At 41.7% G+C, this 19,547-nt stretch overlaps 1 protein-coding gene across 1 annotated transcript; it reads right to left on the reverse strand.

Moving 5' to 3' along the window:
• Positions 1-52: 52 nt before the first annotated feature.
• Positions 53-19,150, reverse strand: DALRD3 (DALR anticodon binding domain containing 3). Its single transcript, XM_033926087.1, has 13 exons — positions 18,843-19,150; positions 15,248-15,546; positions 7,947-8,239; positions 6,928-6,986; positions 6,446-6,562; positions 5,164-5,234; positions 4,677-4,735; positions 4,268-4,350; positions 3,792-3,915; positions 2,885-2,943; positions 2,295-2,408; positions 812-880; positions 53-402 (listed from the first exon to the last, which is right to left on the reverse strand). Exons 1-13 carry the CDS (start codon positions 19,026-19,028, stop codon positions 283-285), a joined length of 1,653 nt encoding a protein of 550 aa, XP_033781978.1. The 5' UTR covers positions 19,029-19,150; the 3' UTR covers positions 53-282.
• Between the last annotated feature and the right edge of the window lie 397 nt (positions 19,151-19,547).

The raw sequence follows: 19,547 nt of genomic DNA on the forward strand, positions 1-19,547 counted from the left end.
CAACCTGCATTTCTTATTGCACTCTGGATAAGTAAGAACACGGAAGCTGCTGTAAGATAACGGAATCTTTTATAAACAAAAACTCACATACTAGAATGAAATTTAAAAATGAAGAGACACATGAATCAGGCAATGTGCCATTATGAACAGGTTCTCATGCGATATAGTATGAAAGACAGCTGGGCATACTGTAGATTTTTTTTAAGTTTTATGGAATATTCTTGAATTTCCGGATATTTTCTTTGAGCAATAGCTGAGAATAGCAGCATATATTGGGAAGATTTAAATCTGGTTGATTGGAGGGATATGGAGTGTAGCCAACGCGCAATGAAACACCTCTTGCAAGGCCTTCATTAGCTGTAGCCGAGCAAACATCTGATTGAACAGGTGAGGTAGGGACTCCTGTACAAAGCAAGAAAATAAGTCAAATCGGAGAGAACACAGCTGTTATCAGATCTATTACAATAATTAGGGATAGGGAAAGGAGTTCAAACCACTAGGAAAACATGAGGCAAGATGGCAGGGGATAGGTAGAAATGATCAACTAGTGATGCTTCTGAGCTACTAAGAACATAAGAATTGCCTTACTGGGAAAGACTGAAGGTCCATCAAGCCCAATATCCTGTTTCCAAATGTGGCCAACCCAGGGCCCAAGTACCTAGCCAACTAAAATTCTAATTTCTAGTGATATAACCATGTCCGGGATTGATTTCTCTCCATCCATTACTCCCATGTACATCTCATCATGCGATGCTTTCGTGTTATAGTCTAATAGAGAAAGAGAATGGTAGACTCTCGTCTTGTGACCTACCCCAAGAATGTGGACTCGGTTGTAATAGGAGCTGAAATCCATGCTCAGATTGACCAGGAATTTGCATATCTGAAACAGAAGAGATTGTGTCCTTACTTACAAACATTTTATCATGCTGGCAGTTTTCCTCTTATTAAATGTGATTGACCCAATTTTGACAGCTACCTTTCGTCCCTTATAATATCTTATGTACCTGTACGTTCCCTCAGTGATCACAGATTAGTTCTTCCTAGCCCATCTCATGCATTTTTCTTTCTGGCATTCTGCCTCTGTAATAGTTTGCATGCACTTTTGTATAAAGCCTTCACTTTGGCATGGTGTTCAGTGAACCACTGGGAATCTAGGCGACTGGCCTAAGGGTCTGCTGGTTCAGCAACTGGATTATTGCAATATTGTCTGTGGCTGGTACTCAAAAAATCTCTATAGATTGCCGCATTCCGAAGCATGCACAATCTGACTGATTTTCAGTTTGAAAAGTTTCAACCTTTTCTGTAGAGGCAGAGGCATGTGTGAAATTTAAGTTTTGTGGATTCATTTACATTTGTTAATGTAAAACGTTCTAGACCTTCAGATGCTTTTTTCTCCTTCCCATCCGTTAAAGGATGTAAATTCAAAAAATATCATTTACTACCTTACCAGGCAGCGTCCTGGGATAAAGACTTGAATTATTTAATTGTGACCACTAGCATTCAGCAACAGTTTTTGTGTTATGTTATGTAAGCTCTGGTCTGTCTGTGTCTTCTAGTTGCTTGCAGCTTTCCCGTCACACTTGTTCCATTCCATTTCTTGATTTAGCAATACAAAGAGGGACATATACTAAATTTATATAAATATGGGGGCCAATGACAAAATATTGCAATGAATAAATAGTAAGATTTCTCTTCTTCTTTTCAATATCTTCTTTGTGACACACATGAAGGGGAGAGTAGTGAAAATAATTTTTATATAATATGATATACAATATGTAATGTATGATTGGAAAGTACTAGAAGGGTGGGGGGAGGGAGAGGGGATAAAAATATATTTAAAATATGATGTATTAGATATAAAAGTGATATTGTGTATTTATCAATTGTATTTTAATATTTTGTACACTTTATGTAAAATTTGAAAACGAATAAAAATTATAAATCAGATTTTAGCTTGTATACTGCTTTGACTTGCCTCATGAATGTTTTTATCTTTAAATGACTGTCTCTTTTCTGTAAATTATTGTACTTCTTTTCTGCTTTGATTAGACCAGTCACCAAACTTTGGGACTGGAAGAAAAAAAGTGATCTTTAAAATGTGTGTGGTGCAGTGGTTTAAACCCACGCTGCTCCTTGTGACCCTGGGCTAATCACTTAATCCCCCCCCCATTACCTTAGGTAGAATGTGAGCCTGCCGGGACAGATAGGGAAAATGTTTGAGTACCTGAATGTAAAGCAATGGTATATAAATACTAAAATAAATAAATAATGAAAGTAAGACGACAGGCTCTTACCACTTCGGTGCTTACTGTAACTCTAATCCCTGGAGCTGACATTGCGCTCTGGGCTGATTGGCTAAGAACCTCTGAGAAGGGAATGATGTAGTTGAACAATAAAAGCCATTCGCCCTGCCAAGAGAAAAAACAGAACATACAGAGTTCTGACCCCATTACGGACAACAACCTTTAATATCATCCCATGTCTTCTTTCAGTGATTTGTATCAGCCTGCCACCCTTACAACACCAAGCCTGGGATTCTTGGCTCCTTAAAGATCAGATAGGAAATCCCAGGACCAACCATAACACTGTTAAAAGCAGATCTCTGAACTGGTTAAAAAACTTCTTGTTGATTGGGCTTGTGCTGTTTAGTTTAGTTATTACTCCAGCTTTCAAGGACAACCTGACTTGGTTTCTATGAACCCAGTGAACAGCCCTGGGTTCCTTGGGGGCAGCAATGGAAGCAGTATATGCAAATAGATCTCAGGCCTATTCATCATGGAAATCTTAGACACTCAAGAACTGAGTTTGAAGGCCCCTCTTTAGAAGATGATATATTTAGGTCTCATCATGTTATTTGTGACCTCCAATCTTCCCACACTCTCACCTCCTCTTGTAAAGATGAGAAGTTCAATTCACTTACAGGGGGAAACGCTGGATACAAACCTAGAATTAAAATTCAAACATTAATAGAGGGTAGATTTGGATTTTCAAAATGTTTAATTTGGCTGCAAGTTGCATTGATCAGTATGAACTTAATCAGCTAAAGCATTTAGTACATTCTTGCATTCGTCCAGTCATGTCTATGCTCACCTTTTGGTTTTATATAAACAGCCATGGTCATATATTAGGCCTGGTCAGCTGGATATTTACCAGTTTTCAATGGCCCTTAATCAAGCTGTGCAGCTGACCATCAGCACTGACTTCCCTGGAACAATGTGAGCAGTGCTGGAAAAGACCTAGAAGCGGTTCTCGGAAATATTCATTGCCTGTACCCACATGGCTAACTGGGCTCACCATCGCCAGCTGAATGCCGACCCAACTGTTTTGAGTCAAACTGAAACTACTTAGATAGCTTTGTCGCCGACAACCCTAAGAGTTGATTCATTTCATTTATTTCTTATATACTGCACACCCAGCAACAAAGCTGCTCAGGTTTATTATTTCCAAACCAAATTGTTAAAAGCTTTTGGGCTGGCTGGGCATGCTATGGGGGATGCGTTTGGAGCTCTGAGGGATAAGCAGCACAGCTGTCATGCAAAGTGACTGGCATATCTGTGCTGTGTTCCAGTGAGCCATCACCACGATAACTGTGCTAGATGATGGAAAATGTCTAGGTAATTGTGAATAAAGGTTCACCCTACCATAGCCTCAATAGAAAAAGGTTCAAATAGAGCAGGAGAAAGGTGATGGTTCATTAAATCCTAAATTACTTGTAGTGTTAACTAGCCAACAATATCAACTGTTGCAGGTACTGCTTTGCCCCTAGTTATTAGAGGAAGACGAGGTCTCACCTTGGTGGACAGCACTGTGGTAACTTTCAAACAGTGTGGCGAGACGAGCACAGTTATACATCATAAAGGCACCGCCCTTCGTGCCCTTAGTGGAAATGGTAGCATCCTCCATGTTGATAATGATCTGAATTGAAAAACAGGCATTGTTCTTTTAAAAGGTTAGAGTGATTGCATGGAGTGAGCACCAGACATCTGTATAACAATGCAAAAGGGACGGCGGCCCTACTAGTTACAGAAAATCCTTTCCATCCAATACAGGACTTTGGAGATGTGCATATACTATCTTCTGAATCGTTGGTTCTCAACCCTCTCCTGGAAGCACCCCCAAGTCCGCTGGGTTGTCAGGATGACATGTTTGCATAAAATGGCTTTTCCATGCCTGGCTAGGTGTGTCCCCAGGAGAGGATTTAGAAGGAGAAAACAGTGGATACCCTTATTGTAAACACAGTACCAGAAAAGAAATGGCACATTCTCACCCGACTGCGGTGTGCTGTGGCCAGCATCTCAAACCTGATAGCAGCAGCTGTTAAGATACCAATGATCTCATCCCAAGAACTGCCTGTGTGGAAAAGAACCAATAATACAATATTACTAAATGTAAGAATTGGCCATCTATGCAGGGCCATTAGACTCACTCAGGCTGAAATTTATTTTACAATGAGTTGTTCACCATAAGTGTCACAGATGAATGCCATAAACAGTTTAAAAACTGAGTAACAACAATTGTATCTCTGTAAGTGGAAAAGCAGTCACAGGAACCATGTGCCTTCTAGGAGGAGTTTCATCAGCAGATGCTGCCCCCTGCGATCCAAAGAACATTGGAAGCACGAGAATGAACAGAAGAGCACAAAGGAAAGAACTTAAAAAGAAGAAATTTAAATATACCTTGAACAAGGTCTCCATATTTCATAACAGAGGCTTTGCGCATCTGAGTCCTGCGAAGCCTGCCAAAGAGAGAAAAAGATACGAGTTGATCCAGTGTACGTTGTCTGTTTGGTCTGAATGCAGGACTGCATAGCAGGTTAACATACTAATCGGGAGAGATGAGGCAAAAATTCTGTGTTTAGCATTCAGATCTTTCTAGCAACACAAGTAGGAAGTAAACTGATGCAAAGACTTGTCAGAATCATAAGAAGAATCTGACAAATAAAGCGAAGCAAACTTTTATAATTCTTCCATCAAAAGTCTTTGCTCCAGTCCTTCATGGAAATGCAAACCACGTGTTGCTATTCCACCTCTGCTGGTGCATAGATCAAAGTGGTTTACAATATTAGAAGAAAAGGTCACGATCTCCTGAGGTTCTTTGGAAACTGTGTATCAAAGCTTACTGTGGAAAGTGGTGGCTGAGCTGTTTCTCAGTCTATTTACTTACTGGAAGTAGTGAGAAGCACTGACAGGGGAGGCAGCGGACAGAACCTTCAGTGGCCCGCAGACAAGGTGCTTCTGAAATAAGAAGCCAAAAGACAGTGAGGATAAAAGGGGAACAACTTAGCTGTGAAATACATTTGAACCTCAGGGGAATGCTTTAGTGAAATCCTGCTTCTTTGTCCACAGTTCGTTCATTTCTGGATCAGTCATCCCAAACTACACTGGTACTCTCTCTCTCTAGTAATCTCGCAACTACACTGCCGTTAAACAATATCTACGTTGGCCTTTCTCAATTCCTTCTACAAAGATTGCAATCTGTTCAGAATATAGTTGTTAGGATGTTCGGTCACACAAGTCACTTTGACCACATTTCTCCTCTCCCTCTCCCTAGCTCATGACTCTGCTCTGGCTCTCCTCTACCTCTCTCACCTCATATCCCACCCCCCATACTCTTCGGTCACTGGATGATCATCATCTTCACTTTCCTCCTATATCTTTCACTCACCTTGAATCTACCTGATCTTTCAGCATTGTTTCATCTTAACACCATCCCTCTGGAACTCTCTCTAAACTGAAGACATTCCTGCTTTTAGTCACCTTTGATGCATAATCCACTGACCATCCCATCCCCTTATTGTCCTGACAGCGTTTCTTTTTCCACCCTCTTCTCTGCTTCATCTTTTTTTCTCTTTCGTATCTTTTCTATCCCTCCTGATCTTATTGTCATTCTTTTCGTTTTCCCTGTTAATTGTTTTGTTGCCCATGAAGAGTGGTAAAGATATGTGTAAAGCACTACATACGTCTAGCAGCACTATAGAAATGATAAAAATAATAAAACAGAAAGGTGTAAGTCACACATGACACGAACTGAAAGCTCCCAAGAGATAAAGGAAGCATGTAGAACTCCTGAGAAGCACATTCAAATTGAGTGAATTAGCTTTACGGCCTGTCCTTCCCAGGAGTCCAGAGCGGGTTGCAGCAATACATTCACAATATTTTGGAGGCACAGAATTCAGGGTACTTGCGCATTATACTGAAGGGTGACGTAAGGGAAATAGAGGTGCAGTCACAATATATTAGGGGCAAAGCATCATGGGTACATTCACAATACACTGGGGGCATCTTTGGACGTACTGGAGGCATTTACAATGATTTGGAGGCATTGATTACCACTGATCCATGTCATTATCATACACTAAGCTTTCGTAAGTAGGGCCTTATTGTTTCAGTATTTTCTACAGAATCACTTGTTCAAGATAGGAATTTTGTATTTAGTTTATCAGAACCTGTGATGCTGTGTGTGATCCTCCATCTACCATCCTCCAGAGCAGATCCATCTTCTGCTGCTGAAATTCTTCCTCACAGGTGACCACGTGAATCACTCTGCAACTCTCTGTGGCACTCTGGAAATATTAAATGTTAGGGTTAGTCAAAGCTGTCTGCCTACCCCTCAACCGCTGCTTACAGAGCTGAAAACCGGCTGTGTTGCAGGGAAGCATGATTTGTAAGTCACCCAGGAATGGCATGAACTAAATAAAAAAGATACAGGACCAGTGTAACTTTTTCAAAACAGACCAGTAGTGTGACTGGGACCAACTTTATCAGCAAAATAAGATAGTTAAATATGCAACAAATTGCTTTGCTTATTAACTGGACTTGCAAAAGTTCCTTTAATTGTGTTGATGGCATTCCCCTTGTTTACAAAACCATGTTGCCACAAGAATCCAACTTTTTGCCTTCCTTTGCTTAAAATAACTGGGGTACTTACTGTGCATTCTGCCACTGCTCTCTGTAACTCTGCCAGATGCTTCAAGTTTCCCTCGAGCACTTTATAAAAAGAACAGAAGTACTGTCATTCTGTGTTCCCTCTCTTTAAGTAAATACATTCTGTGTCTTTCCCAGGCTTCAGAAATTCTCTCTACTTTGCATACCAGAAAAACAATGTTTAAAAGGGAGGCAGTGGGCCAACAGGTCCCCAAAGATCCTGTTTGCCAACTACTGGCATATGAAATATTAACTACTTTTTTTCTGTGACACCATATGAATTTGAAAACAGACACTTCCCTAATTCAAGGCTTTTCAATAATAGGCTTATTGTTTTTTTTATTTATTTATTTAAAGAGGAGTTATGTTCAGTTAAATGATTAAATAAATATATATATATGTATAAGTATTTTCATATATCATTAAAGCCAGAGCTTGCACAAGTTGCCAAGTGACGAGTACAGGGAGAAGACAGGTTATATTCAGGACAGACACAATGTAAGTAGTTTTCGTGCAAGCTTCCAGGGTCAAGATCCGGATCCGCATCAAAACAAACAAACGGAAACAGGTAACAACTCCACAAAACTACTTCCTTTCAGGCACTCCCAGTGGTACATGTAGATTAAATGAAAATAAGTCATTACACAGAAAAATAAACAGAAACTCTTTACTTTTGTTCTATTGGTTAAAGGTAATGTTTAGATTATGTCAGGGTTTTTTAATTGAAAAATTACCATCTTTGTAACGACTGCATACAAGTACTAGAAACAGAAAAAAAAATGACAGCAAAAAAAGACTATATGATCATTCATACCAGAAAATGAGCTCTACAATCCCTTTCTCTTCCTTAGAAATGGCTCTGTGTTTCTCCTGTGCTTTTCTACAACACTCTACTCTGGAAGTCGGTTCCACAAATCCACCATCCTTTCTAAACTATTAAAAGTTAAATACTAGTGCAAGTCAAACCTGCCTGTAATGGCACCAGCATCAGCTGATCTGGTCCAGGATTCTGAGAATATTTACCAGGAAACGCATCCAGATTTGGATCATATCCCTCCAGGTTCTGGTGTTTTTCCATAAACTCTTTTAACCGCACTCTGCAAAAGGCATTTGTCTTAAGCATCTTCTGGTCCTGCTGGGGTCCCATCTCTGCCTCAATGTCCTCTGCATAAATGCACTCCAACAGGCCTTGTTTAAGTGACAAAACTGTATCTGTAATAGATGATGCGACATGAGCTGGCCAATCAATCTTCAGCTGACACAGGAAGTGCTTGATCTCTTCGTCATGTACTGCAGGCACAAGGTGAACTTTCGCTCTAAAACAGACATTTTTTTCCATTACAAATACACAAAATGCTAATCCTTTTATTCCAGTGCAATAACCACAGGGTTATTCATCTGTGTTCACAAGAATACTGCAGAAGTTGTCAATCACACCTTTTCACCTCCTCGGTTTCAAGTTCAAGTTTCAAGTTTCAAGTTTACCTTTATTTGATGAATCGCTTATCACAGTACCTAAGCGATGTACAATTAAAAACCATCAGGGTGTGGTAATACATTTAGTTTCTAATAATCAAATAATAGACAGACATACATTTAGTTTATAAAAATCACTTAAAAAAAAACGACAAAGATTGACGAACATGAAGGGGTGGGAAAAAAGGGAAGAAGTTACAATTTTGTTATTTATGAAGGTTTAAACATTCAAGGGTAGAGCACATTAGGTAGACATGGGTTAAGATGGAATAGAAGAGAATGGAAAACTTAAAAAGACTATGTTTTATAGATCAAATGCGTCCTGAAATAAATATGTTTTTAAAATTTTCTTAAACGCAACAAGGTCTTTTTCGATTTTGATAAAATTTGGAAGGGAGTTCCACAGTGTGGGCGCTTTTACAGAGAATATATCATTGCGTCTGGTGCCTATGATTCTTAATGAAGGGACTGAAAGCAAATTTAAAGAAGAAGATCTTAAGGAACGAGCAGAATTGTATGGGATAATTAATTTTGCAATAAATTGGGGTTCGTTGAAGCATAATGTTTTGTAAACCAAAAATAATATTTTAAAGGTAATTCGGTGGGTTATAGGAAGCCAGTGAGATTTAATGAGTAAGGGGGTGACATGATCGAATTTCTTCGCATTGAATATTAATTTTACTGCTGTGTTTTGGATGATTTGGAGACGTCTGTTTTCTTTTTGAGTTATGTTAATAAAGAGAGCATTGCAATAGTCCAGTTTGGAAATAATAAGAGAGTGAATTAAAATATTAAGTGATTTAGCTTCCAGAAAAGTAGAAATTGAGCGTAAGAGACGTAATCTGTAGAAACAGGATTTAACTATTGCGCTGATGTGGTCATGAAAAGATAAATCAACATCTATTATTACGCCGAGGATTTTCAAATTAGATACTGATTCTAGTGGAATGTTATCAAGAATGAATGGTGTTTTTTGAAATATGTCTCCTTTCCAGTTGAAAAGCATAGTTTTTGTTTTTTGGGTATTTAAAGCCAGTTTGTTATTATTTAACCAGATTTTTATTTTTTCTAATTTATCAGAGATAGTTTTTATTTCTTCGGTGTTTTCTGGATTGAGAGGGTGCAATAGTTGGATATCATCAGCGTATGAAAATGTTGTGAATCCTAGTGACTGTGACATGGTGATAAGTGGGGATAAGAAAATGTTAAATAGTAGAGGGGATAATATTGATCCTTGTGGAACTCCGGAAGATAAAGAAAAGTTTTCAGAATAGGACTCATTAAATTTGACTCTCGAGATTCGGTTTGAAAGAAAGGATGTTAACCACTGTAAGACTTGGCCATCAATCCCTAGTGATTGCAGGCGATTAAGAAGAATTTCATGATCTATGGTATCGAAGGCTGCGGATAGATCTAAAGAAAAAAGTGCTACGGATTTATGATGGTCAAGAAAGTAATGAATGTTTGTAACTAGACCAATCATAGAGTATTCTGTGTTGTGATATTTTCGGAAACCTGTTTGGTTGGGGTGTAATGCATTAGTGGATTCGATGAATTCCGAAAGCTGTTCAAAAACCAATTTTTCTGTCAATTTCATTAGGAATGGTAAGTTTGAAATGGGGCGATAGTTAGATGAGTCATCTGGACTGGATTTGAAGTTTTTTAGGATTGGTGTAATAATAGAGGATTTCCAAGTGGTGGGAACAGTAGAAGAAGAAAGGCTTTTTTGTATAAGTGATAGAATAAATGGACCAAAATAAGAAAAATATTTCTTTAAATAGAACGGCGGAATAAGTTCAGTAGGAGTGCTTTTTAAGTTAATTGATTTAAGATGTCTTTCGATGTCGTTTATAGTTGGAGTTCTAAAAATTTAAGCATTTGGCTGTTGGTATGAGGTTATCTGTGGTTAAGTTTTCACAAACAGAAGAGGTAGATGTGTTGGTCGAGAAAGTTTGTCTTATTTTTGATATCTTTTGGCAGAAATAGTCTGCAAGTTCTTGTGATGTTAGTATCGATTTTTGCATTGATGTGGTTTTATTTTTTTTTTCCGGATTAACTGATTTTAGAATATTAAAGAGAACAGAAGAATTTTTGGTCTTTTGGATTTTGTTGTTATAGTAAAATTTTTTTGCTTGTGAAATTTCACTTTTATAATAAAGAGAAATGTCCTTAAATTTTTGTAAATTAATGGGTGTTTTAGCAGAGCGCCATTTTCTTTCTGCAGCACGAAGTTGAGTTTTTATTAAAGAGAGCTTTTTAGAGTACCACGGGTTTTTTTTTGTGCTGTTGACTACTGTTTTTGTAATTAAAGGTGTTTTAGTGTTTAGTATGGATTCTAGATGAGAGTTCCAGTAATGGAGTTGGTCGTCGATAGATTCAAATGAAGGGATAATAATAGAAGGGCTAAATATAGGTGAGATATCTGAACTTTCTAATTGAGAGAAATCTCTGTATGAGATTGTTTTGGCTTGGGAGAAATGGTTTAATATCTTTTGATGAGGGAGATAGAGGTTTAAAGAGATTAAACAGTGATCAGACCAAGGAATAGAAAGAATATTGGGAGTAGAATGGGGTAAAGAATGAGAAGCCGGGATTAAAATCATATCTAATGTATGTTTGGCTTGATGGGTAGGTTCGTGTATCAGTGTTTGTAGGTCTAAATCTTTGAATAAATTGATGGTATCCAAGGTTTGTGGGTTATTGTGATTATCGAAATGAATATTAAAGTCACCCAGTATAATTGGACAGTTAGCTGCTGAGCAAAATTCAAAGAGTAGATTATGAAGCAATGATAATTTAGAGTAATCCATTGGAGGGGGAATATATAGCAGAAGAAAGTCAGTTTTATTTACTGTATTTATTTTGAAATGTAGGTATTCGATAGTGGAATTGATAATTGATTGGTCCTGAAGTTTAATTAGATTTTTTTGAAAGATAATGGCTAGTCCACCGCCTTTTCGTTTATGGCGATGGTTCCAAATAAAATCGTAGTTAGGGGGACAGCAAAAGGAAAGATAGGCTTCGTCTCCGTCGGATAACCATGTTTCGGTTATACAAAGGATGTGAAAATTTTGTTGAAGAATGGTATCTTTGATGAGGTGATGTTTAGTTTTAAGTGATCTTGTATTAATTAAGCCTAATTTTAAGTTAAGAGACTTGGTATGGGCGAATGATTGGGCCGATTGAGTAGATTGTGGTGTTAAGTCAGTAGAGCGAGGAGAGAAGGTAGAAATAGGCAGGAGTGAGGAAGGGATTGATCTGAGGGGTTTATAGAGAATGGGTCTATTATTTAGTTGAACTTGAATTTGTTGTGGATCCATATCTAAGAATTTTTTATTATAACTGGGATAATTTAGAACGAATGAAGATAAGAAACAAAAGAAAAGAAAAATCAAAGCGATGTGAGTGATATGAGTGAGAGTGAAAGTTGGCCTTCTGAAAGGGATACTCGAAAGAAAATTTTTGGCGGCGCCCTCGGGAGGCGACCGAAGGAGCGAACAAAGGAGCAGGTCCTGCTCCTTTTGTGCGCTCCTTCGGCGTGCGCCGCAAAGGGTCTTGTTAAATAGGACATGCGCTGACCTGATTGGGGGGAGGAGTCCGGCGGGCCGCCGCTTCGCGGCGGCTGAGGTAAAGAGAACAAGCAGGCTACAAAACAAATTAAAACAGTAAGTAAAAGCTTAAAAAAGATAAAACAGGTAAACCAAATACAATTAAAATTAAAGTTGTTCTTCGTGCAGGCAGGAGGTGAAGTGGGTAGTAGTGAGCAAAGTCAAGGCGTGCGCCGCAAAGGGTCTTGTTAAATAGGACATGCGCTGACCTGATTGGGGGGAGGAGTCCGGCGGGCCGCCGCTTTGCGGCGGCTGAGGTAAAGAGAACAAGCAGGCTACAAAACAAATTAAAACAGTAAGTAAAAGCTTAAAAAAGATAAAACAGGTAAACCAAATACAATTAAAATTAAAGTTGTTCTTCGTGCAGGCAGGAGGTGAAGTGGGTAGTAGTGAGCAAAGTCAAGGCGTGCGCCGCAAAGGGTCTTGTTAAATAGGACATGCGCTGACCTGATTGGGGGGAGGAGTCCGGCGGGCCGCCGCTTTGCGGCGGCTGAGGTAAAGAGAACAAGCAGGCTACAAAACAAATTAAAACAGTAAGTAAAAGCTTAAAAAAGATAAAACAGGTAAACCAAATACAATTAAAATTAAAGTTGTTCTTCGTGCAGGCAGGAGGTGAAGTGGGTAGTAGTGAGCAAAGTCAAGGCGTGCGCCGCAAAGGGTCTTGTTAAATAGGACATGCGCTGACCTGATTGGGGGGAGGAGTCCGGCGGGCCGCCGCTTCGCGGCGGCTGAGGTAAAGAGAACAAGCAGGCTGATTGGGGGGAGGAGTCCGGCGGGCCGCCGCTTTGCGGCGGCTGAGGTAAAGAGAACAAGCAGGCTGATTGGGGGGAGGAGTCCGGCCCCCTTCAGTTCTTCCTTTTGCAAGCGAGAATGAAGGCATCTCTCTGATCTGCTCTATTTCTTTATTGTCTGCAGTGTTTTTCAGCTTGTTCGCGGATTTGTTTGTGTGGCTTAAAGGAACTGCTTTGCCTGCTTGAAGAGGAGCAGATGTTTAAGTCTGGAAGATCTCTCGGGGACTTGTACAGCCTGCCTGCTGAAGATTTGTGGAGCTCAGGATTCTAGGCCCTCAGCACTTGCTCGCTTCCTTGACATGGTCAGGAGCTTAAGCACAGGCTTTTAGGCATCAAAAGCGGTCCTTCAGGGTGCTGCTGCAACTTCGACTCCCCCGCTTTTCTGTGTCATGAATTGCATTCGGGGGGGGGAAAGGGGTGGTAAGAGGATCAGCTCGACTGGTAGCCTGAAGATCTCAACTGAACAGCGGCGTGAGGCAGAGAACCACTCCAGATTCAGCTACAGTTTAAAGAAGCTGAAGGAGATGGCAGCACCATTTCCCCAGTACATGGTCTGCAAGTGCAGGTTGGGACAGCCCATGGGGAAAATCGGGGGGGGGGGGGATGGGGTCTTGAAAAGTGATTTTTGACTGTTTCTGCAGTTAGTTCCTTGGTCCCTCTTCTCTAAAATCCTATTTTTTCAATTTTTTGGTCAGCCCTAAAGCATTTGCGCCAAAATGCTGTCATAGCAGCCATCTTGGATTTTCTTTTCTACGTTCTCCAAACCAACTTGTTTTGCCTCAAAATTGACAGGGATGGAGTCCTTAGACCCCAATACCTGTGTCATCCCTTATTTGCGCTGGGTGGGTGCCTGAAACGCATCCTTGTGCCACATGCCACTGGCATGGGATGGAGGGGCAGGAGCTTCGAGCCTAGCCTCTCTGCAGTCTTCTGGAGCTGGAGAAAGGCAAGGGGTCCCATTGGAGGGGGGGGAAGAAACACCTCCTGGAGCCCCAGGACAGTGGTGCAGATGCTTCACAGCTCAAGGAAAGGTGATTACTCCAGACTGGATTCTGATGGTCCATTGGACAGGGATGAGGGGTCAGATATAATCTCTATACTGTCTCAAAGTGAGGCTTCCTTGGTGGGAGAAGCAGCCTCTCATACCAAGGACCAGGAGACTATATCAGCCAGAGACCAGGGAGATGATCCTTCCGTTCGCTGACTCTATGTCCTCTGCATTGTTCAAGATAATTATCGAGTCCCTTCAAAAACTGTTAGACCCTCCACAAACTCTAGCCTCCCAGTGTTCTCTTCTGAGCGGGGTGTGGGCTCAACCTATGTCTTTTCCATGGCATCCAAACATAAAAATCCTAGTCACAGAGCCCTGGGAAACCCCTGAAGGTGGCTAAAACCATGATTAAGCTGTAACCCATGGATCAGGAATTCCAACAAATGTTTGCTATGCCAAAGGTATATTCCCTGGTAGCCCAGGTGACCAAATACCAAGTAAAGGAGGTGTAGTTTTAAAAGATGCACAGGACTGCACAGTGGATATGGTCCTCAGGAGGCAGTTTGAGGCTCTAGCCTTAGGGATTAAGGCTGCAGCCATGGCCTCCTTCAAGGCACACACTTGTCATTCCAGGCTATGGAATCAGGATCTGGTGAAGCTGAGCTCCATAAATGTTCAGTCTGTTTATATTTCCTGCTCAACTTGTATTTTCTTGAATTCATTGTTCTTCTCAGATGTTTGTTAATATTTTACCTATATTACTATTTCTTTATTGATTGTTTTAACTTCATTTGAGCAGATTAGCACCTGGTTTGGGGAATTCCCCGTATCTTTCCTTTTCCTGTCTTCTTCTGTAGGGCTATCTCCAGCTTTGGTATGAACTGAAGGAGGAAGCAGAGACTGTGGCGAAGGAGTAGTAGTTGAAAAGCTGTGGTTGACATCTTCTGCAGTATATTCGCAAGCACAAACAAATAACCCTATCTGTTGGAAAATATAAGGTAAGAATCTAATCTCTTTTTTTTCTCTTCTTACTAAAGCTCCCATTAAGCAACGCTGGCCTGGAAGAGGCCAAACTTATCAGAAACTAAGCAGGATCAGGCCGAGATAGTACATAGATGAGAAAACCTAGGCACTATGGGCGCAAAAGGCAGTTGCAAAACTCTGAAGCATTCTGTCATGAAAATGTCACAGATATTATGGCAAGTGAATGATCATTTGTCTATTAACATCAGGAATGAGGAAAAAGAGGAAAAGAAAAAGAAACAGCTTCTACTCCCTCTGATCCTTTAGAAAAAAACAGGTTTACTATGAGCTATTTTCACTCATCTTTCCCTAGAAGATCATGTGTGAAAGCCGCAAGCTCTTGAACCAGCTCTGAAAACTAGCCTTGGAAAAAACATGTTTCTGTAAAGCACTCATGCTACTTTGTAAGCAGCTTTTAATAAGCATACCACTGACCCTTCTGCTCCAAGCACGGCAGCCAGGTGATCTGCTACCAGCACAGTTCTCAGATGGTTCAGCTGTAGGGATTCTAGGCTTCTGCAGCCATGCAGAGGAACGCAGTTCAAAATGACATTCTGCCCGCTGGATGAAGATGAAGATTTCATGTAATAAGGTATGTGAGTCAAGACCTGCTGGAATACTGCAGGTCTTTCTAATTGAACTATAAGGCCTGTCTCTGTCTGCTTGCAGCTTTGAATAGGAGGAACACCAGGTGCTTGCAAGTGAGTCACACCATCTATTATGTTTTCAGGAACCTAAAGGAATAAAAGACAGGAAGAGTTAATTATAGACTAAGGTAAACCGGTCCATAAAACTCTAAAACCAGGCTAACAGTAACGGGGACAATTCTATAAAGGGTGCTAAACGTTAGACCCCCAAAATGCTGCATTCTGATATTGAATTCTATAATGGCATCTGGGCACTCAGAATCTGTCAGAGTAAACTAGCTTAAGTCAGCTTTGACGCACTAATATTTAGGCCCACTTATGCCATTTACATGCCTAAATGCAAGTATTCTGTAACCTATGCACATGTTTGACATGCCTATGCCCTATCCATGCTCTTCCCCCTGTGCATACTCCCTGGCAATCACACGCTATGCGATTTGTCTGCTCATATTGTAGAGAACGACAAGGTGGCAAAATTTGTCACTGTTCCCGTGGGAAACCATCCCATCGTCATTCTTTAAAGAGAGAGGGAAGAATCAGAGTATGAATGGGTACAACCACTGACTCTCAAGCCTTGCATTGAAGAATGACTGAGGTTGCGATAAGACACTAAAGAATGACACAGGATTATTTCCAGCAGTTATTGTTGCATTCACGTGCGTAAGTACTAGTTTTCTGAGTTCTTGATACTCAAATGGCTCCAACATTTACGAGCTAAGTTCCAGCCTGTCATTCTTAAAGTAAAGGCATAGGACAAGTTCCTTCTCTTGAAACAGGTAAACCTGCATGTCACCTAGAGCTGTTGCTAACTGCTCCTCTCGCTGGTGTAGCTCCCATTGCAACTTGTGCTGGTCCTCATAGGTCGATTTGTATTTTTCTCGTCTTTTCACTAGAAGGAGGCGGCTAGTTGGTGCAATTAATTACCAGCACCACTGCTTGAGCTTCTGCAGCAGTTTTAGAACCTAGCTGTATTCATTACAAATTGTCCTTGTGTTGACAGAGACTACTGATTTTGCTGGAAACTCGTGCATTAGCTCCTGAGCATTAAACATACTGGAGACGCCAACAATTTAGAAAGCTGGGGCCGTAGTAAAAATGTGAAGGGTAAGTAGAAACATAGAAACATGACGGCAGATAAAGGCCAAATGGCCCATCTAGTCTGCCCATCCACAGTAACCAGAAAGCAGTTACTACAATCCTTGCTCTGATGTAAACAGTAAAGGGATGTCATTAACGATACAAAGCCAATGGTGAAGGAATAAATTGATTTTTTTTTCTAGTTTTGGAAATAATAGGAGACTTAAATGCAAAATTTGTCCAATACAGACTTTACAGCTCTCTAATTCCTGGAAACTAAGCCCATAAGAATGCTTCCAGGTGGGACTTTAAATCAAAACAATCTATTCTGCAAACATGAAAGGACTCACTTTTTGAATCATAATCCTGGTATCATAAGCAAATTATAACACAAGTTGTACAATCTGCTATACAGTAATTGCTCCAGTTTGGAGAGCTTAACTAGACTCCGCAACCTAAACTCTGCTCTGTTGCATATACTCGTATAACCAGCTTAAAAACAATTCTGTTAAAATGAATTAATCCTGTCTCCACCAGGTGTTGCTTCACACATTTCTACATATGAACACCCTGAGCCCTTTCCCAAAAGCAAAGTCCAAAGTACTGTAATCTCCAGTAATCCCCCTCCTACATAACAGAGAACAAATATTCCTCGTAATATTCAGATTCTGAATACTGGAGCACAGATAATGTGTCAAAATGGCAACCCAGTATATGTCAGGGTCTGACAGCTTCTTTATCCGCCAGAATCTAATCACTGCACACGTTGCCTTTGCAGCTCAAATCCTGTCCAAAAAATCCTTTAACCCAGGCTAGGTGAGTTCCTGGAAAGAGATTTTGGTCTAGTAACAGCTTTCTGATTTTTTTCCATTTATTCTGGCATCTGTGGTACTACTGATTAGACATATAAGGGCAAGTCTGTAAACTGGGTGCTAACAACTAAATGCCCATTACATGAGTAAATGTTTAGCATATATGCGTGGCAGTGCGCATTTAGACACACAGATACTTGTATACTGCTTGAGTGTTATTCTGTAGACACGTCTTTCATAGCATTTACTTGCAAGGAGATGTGTACACATGGGCAGTGGCATAGCAAGGGTGAGAGACGCCCCTCTCCCGTCCTCATCTTCCCCCCCCCCCACCCCTTCCCCAATCCCACCTACTGCGCGCCTTCCCGCTAATTCCCCAATCCCACATGCCCTACACACCCCTCCCCTTCCCTCTTGTTGAAGTTGTTGCTCAAGGCAGTCAACAAAGTGCTCCTCACAACCCCGTCGACTCTCTCTCTGACATCACCTCTATGAGCGGCACCCCAGTAGCAGAGCCAATGGGGTTGTAAGAAGCACTTTGTTGACCACTGCAAACAACACGTTCAACTAGATGGAAGGGAGGCGCACATGGAGGAGAGAAATGGGAAGAAGCAGAGAGTATGAGAGATTGTGGTGCCCCCCAACATGGCACCTGGGGCGGACTGTCCATCTTGCCCCCCCCCCACCCTTACTATACCACTGCACATGGGCGATACACACAGGGCTCCCACTTACGTGTAACTTATAGAATACTGTTAAGTTACATGCACCCCGTCACACTTACACCAGCTGTTTGGCTGGTTATGCCAGTACTATAGGACGAAACCTAGGTTTTGCTACAGAATAAGATCCTACCTCCTGCCCTCATGGTGCCCAAAAGGAAGCACCCAGTTATAGAATTGGTCCCTCAGGGCAGCATTTCCCAAGTCGGCCCTTGCCAGTCAGTTTTCAGCATCTCCAAAATGATGCCCTCTGCGGGTTTTCCTTTCATCGAAAGCAACAGGAAGTAAAACCTGGCTATCTCAATGCGTCCTTTTTCTGAAACTTAGCTGATAAATGTTGGAGCCATTTGGGTACCGAACACTTACGCACCTGAATGCAACGTCACCGCAGTGTGCACAATGACACAGTGACAACATTCATCACCGCTCAGGGAAACCATCCCTTGTCCTTTAGTGCCTCTCTCAACCTCAGGCCTTCTACACCAGCAGGCTTGAGGCTCAGTGACTCTGAAGCCAAACAGGGGTGACAAAGTCCCTCCTCGAGGGCCGCAATTCAGTCGGGTTTTCAATGAATATGCATGAGATCTATTAGCATACAATGAAAGCAGTGCATGCAAATAGATTTCATGCATATTCATTGGGTAAAAACCAGACTGGATTGCAGAACCCCTAGGCCCAGGTGCTCTTGCAAATCGGCCTATCTCTCCTAAGCATGCATGCATTGCCATTCTGCCCCTTTCCCCGCCAAAGAAACGAAAGGTTCGGAGCGCACCTGCCCCAGGGGGAAGAGAGCCTGCAAGGCGTCGCGCGGGGCCACGAAGTCGCGGCTGCGCAGTTTGCGGCTCCTGCTCTCCTTATACCAGACGGAGCCGGCGGGCAGCCGAGCGTTGAGAACCCGCAGGGTCTCGGACCAGCGGAAACAACCGGCGGGGCCTTCCGCGCCGCTTTCCGTCTCCATGGAGGCCGCGAGTCCCGACCAGGGCGCGAGAGAACGAAGCGGGAACCGCGCGGCGCTCGCGCCCAGGGCCAGCAACGGCTGCTCTTCCGAGGTTGGCGGGAAGCGGATACGACGTACGAGGCGGTGGCCATTTTTAAAGCGGGAGGGGGCGGGGGTGGATTCGGTACTACGGTGGCCATTTTTAAAGTGGGCTGAGTGTGTGGGGGCCATTTTTAAAGTGGGCTGAGTGTGTGGGGGCCATTTTTAAAGTGGGCTGAGTGTGTGTGTGGGGGGGGGGGCATTTTTAAAGTGGGCTGAGTGTGTGGGGGCCATTTTTAAAGTGGGCTGAGTGTGTGGGGGCCATTTTTAAAGTGGGGCTGAGTATGTGTGTGGGGGGGCATTTTTAAAGTGGGCTGAGTATATGGGAGGCCATTTTTAAAGTGGGCTGAGTATGTGGGGGCCATTTTTAAAGTGGGCTGAGTGTGTGGGGGCCATTTTTAAAGTGGGGCTGAGTGTGTGTGTGGGGGGGCATTTTTAAAG

This window comes from Geotrypetes seraphini, chromosome 17, assembly GCF_902459505.1.
Source record: "Geotrypetes seraphini chromosome 17, aGeoSer1.1, whole genome shotgun sequence".
Lineage (NCBI taxonomy): Eukaryota > Metazoa > Chordata > Amphibia > Gymnophiona > Dermophiidae > Geotrypetes > Geotrypetes seraphini.

Excerpts from the sequence above, each read along its gene's own strand:
- DALRD3 (XM_033926087.1), bottom strand. The coding sequence starts at position 19,028 with ATGGAGACGGAAAGCGGCGCGGAAGGCCCCGCCGGTTGTTTCCGCTGG. Across the intron at positions 6,563-6,927 it reads GAGCAGTGGCAGAATGCACA|AGTGCCACAGAGAGTTGCAG; the intron begins GTAAGTACCCCA and ends TAATATTTCCAG. Across the intron at positions 2,409-2,884 it reads TCTCATCTTTACAAGAGGAG|GGCGAATGGCTTTTATTGTT; the intron begins GTGAGAGTGTGG and ends TTCTCTTGGCAG.